This window comes from Mercurialis annua, linkage group LG4 (assembly GCF_937616625.2).
Source record: "Mercurialis annua linkage group LG4, ddMerAnnu1.2, whole genome shotgun sequence".
Classification (NCBI taxonomy): domain Eukaryota; kingdom Viridiplantae; phylum Streptophyta; class Magnoliopsida; order Malpighiales; family Euphorbiaceae; genus Mercurialis; species Mercurialis annua.
In genome coordinates this window covers 37,569,849-37,584,430 of record NC_065573.1, presented here as the reverse complement: position 1 = coordinate 37,584,430, position 14,582 = coordinate 37,569,849, and the positions used below count along the sequence as shown (strand labels likewise).

The following is a 14,582-nucleotide window of genomic DNA, read 5'->3' as shown; positions in this document are numbered from 1 at the left end:
TTTCCAGGAAGCTAAATGTATTAGAAAATCTGATGAATTGTCATCAGCACATAAGTTACAAGAATTAAAAGAATGATGATTCCAATAAATTAAACAAGGAACTCAGCAAGAAGGAAGATTCTAAGAATTACAAGTCAAAATCACTGTAAAAATTTCTTATCGACAGGACTAGAATTACACACCTAACACTCAAAAGTCACACAGGCTCAAACTCGAACACGCAAGACAAACAGCAAGTCATCCGAAAGCAACAATCAGCTAAAAACTCGAAATCAGGGCATAAGCACTCATCAGCAATGTGAATAACAGCTTTGTTCTGTCACCTCTCATTGATACGGCAAAAGAAGAGATGTCTTGTGGCCTGGCATAAGAGAAAACGTAAAATCAGTGTCAGAATTCATACTTCTGAGCTATGTAGCACGGAATCGGAAATGTTGAAACATGATGTGCTTAAACGGAAAACCACTAGATAAGAATAGGTTATATTTATAAAATTTTGGAGTCTCAAAGACATTTCTTAAAATGAGACACGACAAGTTTCTGTGTAACCTAGCTTCAGAGAACAGCAAAACAAGAAAAATAAACAGAAAAAAAAGGAAAATATTATGTACTTCTGCATTTTGCTGAGAGCACCACAAAAGAGGGCATTGTCCGGCATAGGCAACTCGGTTTTATTAGTTGCCTCTGGATTCACAACTCTAACATATGTTTCTTGCCCGAGATACCAGGAGTCGAGATTTTCGGTTCTCAGGTTCCACACTCCAACATTGTCAAGTGATACCAAAATTGCTGTCCAGGCTCCAGGATAAACCTGTATAGCAGCAATCACATAAAATTAGAGATTTACCTTGGGTACAAGCAGTCAATACAAGAATCTTATATTCAAGAGCTAAGATGAAATATAGGTGTCCTCAGCTATAAACAGCTTTGTTAGAAAGAATTAGCATAAAACCCAAAAAGCGGCAAAATGAAGATCAGATTAAGTTCAAAATTAGATACAAGCAATATGTAATATAGCTAGTGAACCATCGTTTTAGCACACCTGTACTGTGGAGCGTGCAATTCCGTCCCATTTATTATATGTGCCCCTGCTGTTCTCTGACCATTCACCATAATCCATCCTGAAATAAATTGATTGCAAAACAGGTGACTAAAAGCACAATTTTAAAACACAAATGAAGTATAGAAGTCGGACGTAGTCTCACCCAACAACAAAGACTGCATATCCACTCAAGTGGTAGCTCTGCATCTTTGTGTCATTGTTCTGCAGGATGACTTCCATAAATCCTCTGTATGTCCCATTAATTACTGATGTTTCCATTTTAGGTGGTCCAGTAAGTGGCTTAGAAGGGAAGTCAAGCTTATAAACGCCCTTCACTTTGAACCGGTCTGCAAGCCTAATTGGAGTAGAAGGATTGACAAATGATACCCCACTCAGAGTGGTTCGTTTTTTCCCATTAATAGTCACCGGTGCCTTATTTTTCAATACATAAACATCAGTCACGTTGATTGAGCCGTATCTAAATGAACCTTGTGGATTAGGACGTGCACCACTGGCAGACACATTCCACCTGCATAATTCGACCACAAAACAAATAAATTTCTTCATAATAAGAAAAATATTTTTCTCAAAATAAAGTTAATTCATGAGAATAATATGCTGAGATATTTCAAATGCAAACCTGATAGATCTTGCCTGGTTCATTGAAAATGTTTTGTCGAATTCATCATTTGGTGCAACAGGGAGAGGGCCCTTTGCCTTGCCTTTGGAATTTGTGTAGTGCAAGATAGCAACACCGGTAACCCTTTTCCATTGTGATTCATTTACAAACCTAGCACTACCTACAATGTAGTAATCAGAACTTGCATTCTGATCCATGGTTACCAGGAATGAATAAGATTGTCCTACATGAATATCTAAGCTAGTATAATTCTGTTGCACTGTGTATGATCCCTCCGATTCTGCTAAAAGCAGGTTATGGTTCTGAATCCTGAAATTCAAACTAGTTGATGTTCCGACGTTGTGTACGCGAATCCGATAAGTTTTCCCTGTTCAACATAGGAATTTTCATCATTCAGAATCAGAATTGTGAACTTGAGTCTCACGAGCTAATCAATGTAAAGAAAGCCTCTTGATAATAAAGTTTTTTTCAAAGCGACATCAAATCATTGACCCTCATATTTACCCTTTGATGGCAAGAAGAAAGCTGAAAAATACATCATCTGGGGAGATTTTAATTTTCTTGAACAGATCAAACATAGGTTTTCAGCTAAAACTTGGAGGCATTTGACAAGCAGCAAAATATGCTACTTTTCATTGTTCATGGCAGTTTCCAATTAGCAACTAAGAGAACACAATTTCTAACTCAAAAACAACTTCCCATTTACACAAGTAATGCAATATTCATTCAACCAGCACCAAATTCCACAATAATTATCACACAAACAAAAGAAATACACTACTCAATAAATAAAAGTGGGAGATTCCGGTGCCTAGACACATAAACCGCATTCAAAAAAACTGAAAAATGTTACCATGTGTCTAACTACTGCTATGAAACTCGGAACATGTATTATTACTTCAAGAGAGAACACAGCACAGAACCATCTACGCAACTAGAACATCAAACATATGCCGAATTGAAGTGTTGAAAAGTAGTCCTTGATGAATTATCCACGAAGCACAAAAGCCGCGTCTCATTCAAACAGAAAGAAATGGACGCGAATTCATTAAACTTTCACGAAAAGCATCTTATGAATGGTAGTCACCTGGTTCGACTTCAATAGTCTCATAATCAATGCCGTCAGGAACAAGAGTAGTGTTATACTGATAAGGGCCTTTGCCATTGATAAGAACTCCATCAGGCATCCCAAGATCCTTCCCATCATCAAGGGCCTTCCTCAAAGCCTATAATCCATAACCAACCAGTATCAAACACCTTATAGCTTTCAATTCTACTAGAAAAAAAAGTACATAGATGCAAAACTCAACCGACACTAACCGTATGGTTTCTTTTGTACCAATCACCGATCATAATGACAATGTCCCCAGATGGAGTATCAAAAGGAATTGAAATAACAGGACGGTTATTAATAATAAAGCCACCATATCCACCAGAAGCTCTCTGCATATGAAGAGAAGGAAAGTAAAAGAAACTGCCAATTTGATCCTTAACCTGGAACTGATAAGTCCAGTTCCACTTTGGAGGAATTGGACAGTTAGTGCCAAGAACTCCATCTTGCCATGAACTCCTCCTTTGTTGAATTCCAGACCTATAAGACACATCAAGTTCCATATTATGAAATTAGTATACAATAACATCTAAAATTCTAAATATCAACAAAAGAAACAAAGTTAAACACTAACACAGTAAAAATTCATACTTCAACTAATATCAGTACAAAATTTGCAATTGAAACAAAATTCCTACCAATGCATGAGAAGACTTTCATCCAATTTGTTTCTAACATTGACAACGACATTGTTGTTAGTGGTCACATTTATAGTAGGACCAGGAAACTTCCCATTTATAGCAATAACCTGCAAAACAGTGCACACATTATAAGCAATTAGTACAGACTATAGAGCTTCTACAGCGATTCAAAATAAACTATAAGCTCATTATGCTACCATATCAGCTAAAACTACAGCAAGCAACAAACTTAGCAGATCTGAAGCTAAACTTGGCAAAATGCAGAACAAAAAAACCAAAAATAAAGAGATCTAACAAAACCAACCTGCTGAGGCACACCAAGAGGAGAAGCTTCAATGTAAGAGACTACAAAATTGTAAGAAACAGTAGCATCTTCAGCAGAACACAATGTAAGAAGCAGGCAAATGTAGACAACAAGAAAAAAAGGAAAGAGTTTGGACAAAGCCATTCTTCTTTTTACAAAAAAAAAAAACAATCTTTTTGAAGTTTTAAGTACAACCCAGAAAAATAAAACAAGAACCCAGTTGCTACAAAGCTTAATTCTTCAGTTTGTTTTACATTATCAGGAGATGAATGAAAAAGAGAGTGGCTTTTTGGTGGGTTTAAAGCAAAAGAAAGTGCTTTTGTAATGTTATAATCTTCACTTTAGTTACTGTAATAATAAGGTATTCAAACTTCAAATAAGAGCTATGGAAGAAAAAAATGAGTGTAAAGTGTAATATTGGGGTTTTGGATGACTGATCCCTAAGCTTTTGTTTTTGTCGGTCACCAGTCATAATCCATATGAAATTGAAAAAATAAAATATTTTTATTTTTCTTCTTAGAAAGAGAATAAGAGGGTGACAGCCAATAGCCAGTTCACAATTTGAAGAACATCACACAAATAGATAGTAGTAGAATGGAATTGTTTAATGGAAATCTTGTTTGTTCAAACAAAGAAAAAATGTTATTCACTAATGACTATATTCTCTAATAGATTATACACCGAAAGTATTTTAAACTTTAATCAACTTATGATACAATAATATAGGCAAAAGGCTCACTTTAGCCCCTGAGGTCAAACCGAAATAATTAATAAGACCCTAAGGTCGAAGGTAGCTCAAATTAGACCCCGAAGTTGTCCAAAATGGTTCACATCCCACTGAAAAATTTGACACCGTTAGTTTTCTGTCAAGTGATGACGTGGCACGTATGAAAAAAGTTCAAAAACATCCTTAACGTTTAAAATACTTACCAATTTTTTATTTATAACTTTTTTTAACCATTTTCACCCTCTTCTTCATTTAAATATCAATAATTAAATAATACTTAAAATTAAAATATTTATTAAAACAATCGAAACTCAATTAGACTCCTTGAAACCTAATTAAACAAATCGAAATTCAATTAAACAAATCAAAATTCAATTAAACCAATCAAAATTCAATTTAAAACTGATTAAATCAACTAAAATTAAAATTTCGTAAAACCCATCGAATATTTTTCGAATCTATTTTTAAAAAAAAATATCACCGCCTTCTACCGACCGCCGGATTTTTTCCGGCGGTCTTCTCCGGTTCTCCCATGGGAGAACAGCCGGCTGTTCCCCCATGGGAGAACAGATCTGTTCTTCCCAACTTGGGAAGAACAGCCACTGTTCTTCCCAGGTTGGGAAGAACAGACCTGTTCTTCCCAACCTGGGAAGAACAGACCTGTTCTTCCCAACCTGGGAAGAACGCCGCTGTTCTTCCCAACCTGGGAAGAACAGATCTGTTTTTCCCAGGTTGGGAAGAACAGCACTGTTCTTCCCATGGGAAGAACAAGAAGAAATCTTGTTCTTCCCATGGGAAGAACAGTGGAGCGGAGATGACTGCCGGAAATAAATTCCGGCGGCCGGTAAAAGAGAATGGTCAAAAAATAATACCGTTTTTTTTTTCGATTAATTTTCTTTTTAATTTTTGTTCGGAATTTTTTTATCGAAAGTTATAGAGGTGTTATCCGGCGGGTGTGTAGCGGTGGGCGGGTGAATTAGAAAATCATAAAATATAAAATATTGTTTCTTTTTTATTAGATTTTTTATTTGATTTTTGATCGGAATATTTTTATTTGAATTTTGATTGGTTTTATTGAATTTCGAAGCGTTTAATTATGTTTCGAAGTGTTTAATTGAGTTTCGATTGTTTCAATAAATAAAAAAGAGGGTGAAAATAGTTAAAAAAAATCATAAATATAAAATTGGTAAATATTTTAAACATTAAGGATGTTTTTGAATTTTTTTCCTAACAGCCATGTCATCAGTTAGACAGAAGAAACTAACGGTGGTGCGATCTGAGCCAGTTTCGACAACGTCAGGGGGATAATTGAGCCAACTTCGACCTCAGGGCCTTATTAATTCTTTCGCTCTGACCTTAGGGGCTAAAGTGAGCCTTTTGCCAATAATATATAAGATTTTTTTTATTGTTTCTTCCATCTCATAATATGAATAAATTTATTATTTCCAATATTTAAAAATAATTATTTTAGTTTAAATTGTTAATTTAAATTATAAATATCATAGTTTAGTAACTTTAATTATTATATTATTGTCTTAATTCTTATTAGTTATTCAATTATCTAATATAAAAATTCATCTTAAACTTAGTTTATTTAAATTAGTTTTGATCCTAAAAAGCAATAAATATTTATAAAATACATATTTAATAATATTTAAAATATTTAGATAATTAAACTAATGATATGAGTTAATAAAAAATAATTTTTTATTTTTATTTTTGTGCCAATTTAATTTTACTTATTTTGGTGATACCGGAAGAATATAATTTTATAGGTATCAAATTTTTGAGTCACTAATATATATTCCATGTTATTTTTTTAAAATTTATTTTAGTTGAGATTTAAAAAGTAAAAACATGATTTCAAATCAAATTAAGTTTATATGGCAACTGTATTTTGCCATGTCATCGAATATTGCAAATATATATGCCAAAAATAATCACAAAAATTTTTTATATATTATTTGTATATCAACAAATATGACCGGCATAATTTTATTACTACATAAATTCAATTAAGTCAAAAATTATAAACAATTTCTTTTTTACTACGACCTAATAAATTGTTGTCAAATATTTATAATATTTGAGTGGTATCTCACTGGAAAAAAAAAATTGTTTGTTGATTGTAATTATGGAAAATTCTTACCTAATTCCGATTCATGAATTTTTCATGCACCTATCCAATAAGGTGTTAGAAAATCAAACACAATTTTCTCTTTTTTTTATTATTTTCTCTTTTTTCTCATTTCTCTAATGCCTTATTGCGTAGGTACGTATATGAATTTATCATGAACCGGGTTTAAGTAAGAACTTTCATGTGATTATAAAGGTCATTGTATAAGTTAAAATATTATCACCAAATGAAATGATAGAGGTAATTAATGTTTCTTTAGGTTTGAAGTAATATTTTTTTTCTAATTTTAATGTTTGATTACATTTATTATTAGGCTAAATCACCGGGGAAAAAACCCCCACCTTTTAACCCCTTTTTAATTTCATCATAACATTGCAATTTTATCAGTTGCATCCAAATTTGCACCTTTGGATTTTAATTCCACCCTTAAGTACTAAATTGATCTCTTCTCCATTTTAAAAAAATTAAAATAGGTCCTTTATTTTTAACTTTTTTTGTGAAAAAGAGTTCAAACAAATACATTATTATAGTTTTTATAAATGTTTTCCGAGTGGAAAAGAGTCCAATTTGATTTTGAGGGTGGAATTGAAATCCAAAGTTGCGAATTTGGGTGCAGCTGACAAAATTACAACGTCGGAGTGCAACTCAAAAGGTGCTAAAAGATGGGTTTTTTTGGGTGATTAAGTCTTATTATTACTACCTTTTATTGGTTAACTTTGTTTGCCAACTTGGTTAAAAATCATATTACCAAGATTAAAATTCAATTTAAATCCAAAAAAAACTAAAATTATTATAAACTTTTTTAAAAAACTATATGAATTGTTTTATGAGTTTTTGAGTTTTTATGAATGAAAAAAACATACAAACTAAATTAAATTGTATTTTTAATCATTAGTGCCATTTAATTAACAGAAAAGACTAATAGCAAATTTTATTCAAATTTTATGAAAAAAATTATTGACTTCCAAAAACTCGAAGATAGTATGAGTTTATCTAGAATGAGAGGCAAATAATACTTATTTTGATTATTATTCGTGAATTTATTCAATACAAAGAGTGTTTATCTTATGCATTGGTTATGCCATGTCATATTTATAATAATCCAATAAAAATTTGCGATAGAAATTTATTTAATTATTATTTAATTTTTTAATTATTAATTTTTTTACAAGGCTAACGTACCATTGGTTTGTTGCACATGCCGCAACGGTTGCATGCATAATTTTCCCGGTACAAAACACAATTTAATGCAAAAAATATACTATATTATATTATTGAAATTTGAATTTTAAAATATAAAATCTCAATTTATATTATAATAAAAAAATAAAAAAAAAACCTTACACATAACTATTGTAGTTCTATAAAAGAGGAAAGTAAGATACCCTTCAATGTTCAAAATGGCTAATTACATTTTATTTTTTATATGTGGACCCTATATCATAAAATAGCTTTTGCCCCTTTTTGGGGAGATGAGGCGGGGACTACCTATATTTTGTGGTACCAAAACAGTTTCATTAGATTATATTCAAATTCTTTATAGTTTTTATTAGGTTTTATTAAATATCACCCTTTTTTACTAGGCACCGCCCCTCCAAATTACCCTTTTGCCCTTTTAAACAAAATCAAAAAATTGTTCGCTCAGCCTCATTTGAATCGTGAAACTGTAATGACGGATAACGCTTCTAATTTGTCGGAAAATGAGTATCAAGAACTCGAGACGAGTATTCCAACCTTTTTTCGAGGTAATTTTTTTATCGATTTAAAAGTTAATTTTGAAAATTTGTTTGTAAAAAATCATGGGTCAACGCCCGCAGATCGCCTCGGCCCAAACAGGAAATCTCTAGGGTTTGCACGTAAGGTGCCTTTTATAGTTCACCCCATGCAAACCTGATGTAGCATATTATTTCCCTTCTTCGATCCCCACAATTCTGTTAGCTGATGTGGTGGCTTTTGGTTGCGTCTCGATGTAGTAAAAAAAATAGCATAAAAGGAATATAGTGATTTTTTTCTTGTTTTTATACATCCTCTTCTATTTTTTCTTGTCATGCAGACTAGAATTCCTGCGCATTTCTCCCTTATAGAAAGTTGAAGGGTGGATCCAAACGTTTCCCCATAGGCGGCGGCGGTGACCGGAAACGTCGCCGCCGCCAGATAAAAGCAAGCTACAAATATTGTACATATACATTCCTCACTAGCTAATAAATTCAAATTCTTAAAGAATAGCTTCTAATAAACCTTAAATATAAACTCTACACTAATAAACAACAAATTCTAAATAAAACCCGCAGTCAAATGCTCCTGTGATATCCTCGTCTATACCTTAATTTCTTCAATATTTTCACCACTTTCCACAAGCACCATACCGACATCCCTTTAATTATCACCAATAGGATTCCCATAAACCTTCGTAGATCTCAAAACATTGGTACTCCAATCCCCCAACTGTGAATAATATTGTCTGTTGGGCCATGGTTAAAATATGTGGTTGTATAGAAATTATCATCGAGAAGTGTGAAAACGCTATTGAACCGTAGCGGTTCAATAAGCATTAGACAAGGAAGGGTTAATAAATTCGCTTCCCTAACAGGACGATTCACTCCCACATTCTCGAGATAGTAAGTTCTCAGGGAGAAAATACTATTAACCAGTGCAGGAAAAGAAAGATTAGGATATCCTTGATCAAACGATACTTCCATCGGTATGTGTCTGCTATTTGGAAATGCACTTTCTTCATTTTTTCCATCCCAATGACCTTCCAGCCATAAATACTTCGTTACTAAGCTTGAATGCGATGGCATAGAAATTGACCCTTAAAATTTTAATGTCCATCGAAAACCCAGCCATATCAAAACGAACAACAAAATACTGATGATCGACCAATTATATAGCGACAGAATCCGTCGCCAAACACGTTTAGCGACAAAATTTAGCCATATAACGGCAGATTTTGGCTGTTTTCTAGTAGTAAATGACAGATTACGCTTCTAATTCGGGAAATGAATATCAAGAACCTGAGACGAGTATTCCAGCCTTTCCCGAGGTAACTTTTTTTTATCAATTTATAAGTTAATTTTGAAAAAAAATTCGTAAAAAATCATGGGTCAACGCCCGCAGATCGCCTCGGCCCAGACGGAAAAACTCAAGGGTTTGCACGTAAGTTTCCTTTTATAGGTCACCCCATGCAAACCTGATGTAGCATATTCTTTTTCTTCTTCGGTCCCCACATTTTTGTTAGCTGATGTGGCGGCTTTTGGTTGCGTCTCAATGTAGTAGAAAAAAATAGCATAAAAGAAACATAGTGATTTTTTTTCTTATTTTTATGCACCCTCTTCTAATTTTTCTTGTCATGCATACTAGAATTCATGCGCATTTCTCCCTTATAGAAAGTTGGAGGGTGGATCCAAAAGCCGCAAGAAGGATTCAGAATTTAAATTTTTTCCCTTAGGAAACGTTGCAGGCTTTAAGTTCAATCCACGCTTGGTGTCTGCATTTTGCAATCTATACAATGTAGACATTAATCTCTTCGAAATTGGCCAACACACGTTGGGGATTTCATTAAAAGACGTCTACATGTTTACATAACTTCTCATTGATGAAAAGCTATTAGTGATTGCTGAATCACCCGAGCCTCTCGATGTTTGCTCAAGGCTTCTGGGACGGGAAAGAGTCGGAAGAGATGCCAAAAATTTGGGCATCATAGTAATTAGTGAGCTAAAGAATAGGTTTATGATTGTTCTAGAGCACGTTGTGTATGATAGCTCAGAGTTTGACCACTATGTTAGGGGTACTTGCTTTGCATTATATGGAGCATCTTGTTTCCTTTCTCGTCGAGTGATCGCGTACCAGTTACATATCTGTAGTTTTTGAAGGACATTGACCAAATCGATGATTATGCTTTGGGTGCTGGAGTTCTGGCACAGCTCAAGAGTGGAGTCAAAAGATTTGTAGAAGAAGAGATAGAATGTGGTTATAGAGCATCATGGCTAGTTCAGGTGAGTCTTCGTTTTGTAATTCTTTTTTCTTTTACTTAATGATTTTTCTTTTTTTCTATTTTATGTAATAATTCGTCTTATTTTTTTCTTTGTTGTTTGTGGTCTAGCTGTTTATAATGGAGCACTTTCCTTCGTTGGTAAACTTTATCACTTTGTAAAAATTTCTGGGCTGATGGCCGCGGATCGCCTCGGCCCAGACCTATGACGTCCCAAGGGAACGTCGTCGGTCTGGCTTGACGACCCTACCGGGAAGCATTTCCTTTATGGGGAAACGTCTCAAGGAAACGTTCCCCCTTGTGGGGAAACGTTTCCTAACATTTCCCAATAAACGGCGGCGGCCAGAAACGTCTGTCGCCATTAATTTTTTTTATTTTTTTTCAAAATAAATTAGGTTTTTTTATTTAATTACTTATTAATATTAATACAAATGTTAATATTAGTTATTTACATTTTACAAGTTCAGTTTGAAGATTTTGGCACTGACGGTATCGATTACAGTGAATAGTTCTGTCTTGGAAAAATGTTTGAAAGTGATGCTGAAGCAATTAACTAGGCAAAAGGAATTGTTGTTCGTATTGGGTTCGAGTTCGTTTAGCCGCTAAATGAACGAGTTTGTTTAGTACTTATCGAGCTCGTTCGCGAGCTCGTTCGAGAAGCGGCTAAACGAACGAACACGAGGTAAACACGAATTGAACACGAACATTATAATCTAAACGAACCGAACATGAACACATAATTCAAAACTCGATTGAACATGAACGGAATATGAACATCTTGTTCGCTAAACGAGCCAAACTTGAACACTACAAAATTCCGCTCGGCTCAGTTTATTTACACCACTTTCTTCTTCTTCTAAATTAGTTCCTTTTCTTAGCATCTTATAACAAAAAAAGGACAAATTTGGTTGGAGCTCTCAAATTAAAAATTAAATCAACACTATAATTAATAGGTCAAATGAATGAATTTGTTTTATAATTTTCTAAAATTCAGAATAATATCTACAGGATTCTGATATTATAAATAAAAATAATTGTAAATCTATTCATCAAAAATATTGTAAATCAATGAATTTGCACCTTTCTTCCAACTTCGGGTGATACAATTTGATAAATAGCAAAAATCTATATTGAAGATGACAATCTATTATCTAACTGGTTGCAGATTCCTACTCTATATAATATAAAGTGCACCAAAAGAAAAAAAAATTGCTGTGATCGGCATTTCATTAATTAAATCCAATTAATATTTCTTAAACAAATATGTATTCCCAACTTACATAATAAATGAAAATGATTAAATGTACATGGTTAGGTAAGTGCATGCATTAATTAAGACCAATACTACATATATATATATATATATATATATATATATATATATATATATATATATGCTGGTGAGTTTTGTGATTTATGGGCCATGATAAATTATGGTTGCTTCTTGAATTAATAATACAATAAGCCTAAAAGGTGAGTTTAGATCATTATCTTTCACGTGCTTTGATAATTATTTGCTAGGTTATGCCATAACCAAGGCAAAATTTTGCCAGCTAACTCATCACCAAAATCAATTTGCTATATCCAAATTAATACAGCAAGATTGATTTTATCATATTGATAATTGGGTAAAATAATTTTTAAGTTTAATTATCTATAAATATTTTATATTGTTGATTTTTTTATTTAACTTCACCTTAAAAGAAAAGGTTGAATTTAACAAATTTTTCAATTTTTAGTTTCAATCAGAACTATTTACTCAAATTGAAGTGTAAAAAATATAAACATCCACTTATATCGCTTTATTTTATTCCAATTTTCATTTTTATTATAAAAATTCCAAATATAAAACAATATAAAATGTATATTTAAATATTTTCTCACTCCAATTTAAACAGATGATTAAAATTAAAATCTGAAGAGCTAAAATTGAAGATTTGAAAAAATAAGTTCATAAACCTTAAAGAATTTAAAAGTGAAGTATTTTTATTAAACCTAATTTTTATATAAAATCCTTGACCCCTGTATATGTCCATTTTTTAAGAAAACAATTAATCACAATTACATCCAGCCACTATATTAAATTATTAATACTATTAAATTGGTAAAATAGCTATTTAGATCCTCACACTTGTATTATCTTTTCTGCATTAGATCTATATAATTCTATTTGTTAATATTAAATTTTTATAGTTTTAATTTCGTAGATGTTGAGTCTCTTTATCGTGAAAATGAAGGGGATAACCGATGTTAGTTCATGTCAATAAAATCAATTTTAGTCCCTTAATCGTTAACTTTTACATGATTTATTTTTGTCAATTAAATTCTATTTTTTAAAAATAACTCAGCTTGTTGAACTATTTAAATTTAAGTCATTAGTTTTAATTACTAATTATAAATGTTTTTTATAATTTAAAAAATCATAACATATTTTGTAATCAATACCAAACTTTAATAAATTTGTAACTGAATCTAAGAAACAATTATGTAATTTTTTTAATTAAATATAGAAAAGGGCAAATGACTAAAAAGGGCAAATCATTCATGAAAGTTTCATAAAATTCCAAACCTTGCAATTTTATCAAATTTATCCTGAAACGCAGGATTTTGTTTCAATTATCTCCAATTACGCAATTTTGTTTATGTGGCGCTGATGTGTGACATTGCCACATCAACGCCACGTAGGTGCCATATCAGCAAAATCACGTAGTTGGACATTATTGAAACAAAAACTTGTATTTCAAGACAAATTGGATAAAATCAAAAGGTTATAGAAAACATTAAAAGTATAAGTCTGAATACTTTCTTGCTATTTAATATATATGTATCATTTGTCTAACATATTTATATATACATTTTTGTATAAAAGCATAAGTAAATGTGAAACTAAATTTATATTATTAATTTTAAAATTAATAAAAATTATTTGTTTTTGAAAAAAATATTGAACTTTTCATTCTTCAAGTAATTGAATAGGATAAAAAAGATCAATTGTTCGGTTTGATTTTGAATATAACCTTTTAATTAAATAATAATATAAGTCGAACCAACAAGTTACCGGTTCAGTTTAAGAATTTCGATTATCTTAAACTTAATTTGATTGTAAAAAGTAAAAAAAATCGGTTTGAGCCGAATGGACACCCTATGCAAATTGCAACTAATGATTTTATTTTTACTTCTTTTATAAAGTGAAACCAAGTGCTTCGGTGGATTCCTTGCAATCCTAGAATGATGTAAACTAAAATGCTAAAGATCAGTTGAAACCAGAATTAGCATATCTTTTTTTTATAAATGGGGAGGAGAAAGCAGTTGTGAGAAAATTAGAATTCACGACTTAACAGTTTGTTATCCAACATTTATATCATTTGAAATATGACTCATTGTACTAGGATTAGAGTTTAATGAAGGTCAATTATATAAAAATTTAAATTGAATAATTAAATTTTTAAAAATAGGAGTTAATTATATAAATATATAAACTTAATAATCATATTTTAAACAAATAAAATTAAAAGAGCACCCTTTAAAAAAAGCCTCATCCTAAAATAGCTGATTTGGCCCCTGATACAGTATATGTATACATCCTTGATCGACGCATATATGAACGAACCTATTGTCATTGAGAATCCAAATCCACAACACGCACTTACCACAAATCCAGCAGCAATTTCCTCCAACATTTTCAGTACTTTTTTCTTTCTTTCACACGCTAATAATTATATCTATTTCATCAACAATTTAATTAATATTCTAATATTTTAAAAAATAAATTCATAAAAAGTAGTATATTGTTATTAATTTAAATAAAAAAAATAAGACAATATCTTAAATAAGCGGCGGAGGTTGGGGTGGGGCAGGGGATGGTCGCTCCACCACCAGTTGACTTGAGGAGTTCAATTAGTCAAAAAAATTGAAAACGGGATTTGCTGGAAACAATTGAAAATAAGAATTTAATAATATGTATTTAAATTATTAGCACAGTCTAAGTA

General features: G+C 31.8%; 1 protein-coding gene across 1 annotated transcript; it reads right to left on the bottom strand.

Annotated features, from left to right (window-relative positions):
- LOC126677529 (monocopper oxidase-like protein SKU5) lies at positions 1-4,180 on the bottom strand. The gene is made up of 9 exons (XM_050372201.2): positions 3,739-4,180; positions 3,432-3,541; positions 3,003-3,273; positions 2,770-2,908; positions 1,683-2,049; positions 1,206-1,571; positions 1,043-1,121; positions 612-811; positions 1-361 (listed from the first exon to the last, which is right to left on the bottom strand). Exons 1-9 carry the CDS (start codon positions 3,880-3,882, stop codon positions 259-261), a joined length of 1,779 nt encoding a protein of 592 aa, XP_050228158.1. The 5' UTR covers positions 3,883-4,180; the 3' UTR covers positions 1-258.
- Positions 4,181-14,582: the final 10,402 nt, after the last annotated feature.

Excerpts from the sequence above, each read along its gene's own strand:
- LOC126677529 (XM_050372201.2), bottom strand. The coding sequence starts at position 3,882 with ATGGCTTTGTCCAAACTCTTTCCTTTTTTTCTTGTTGTCTACATTTGC. Across the intron at positions 2,909-3,002 it reads GGTACAAAAGAAACCATACG|GCTTTGAGGAAGGCCCTTGA; the intron begins GTTAGTGTCGGT and ends TATGGATTATAG. Across the intron at positions 2,050-2,769 it reads GACTATTGAAGTCGAACCAG|GGAAAACTTATCGGATTCGC; the intron begins GTGACTACCATT and ends TATGTTGAACAG.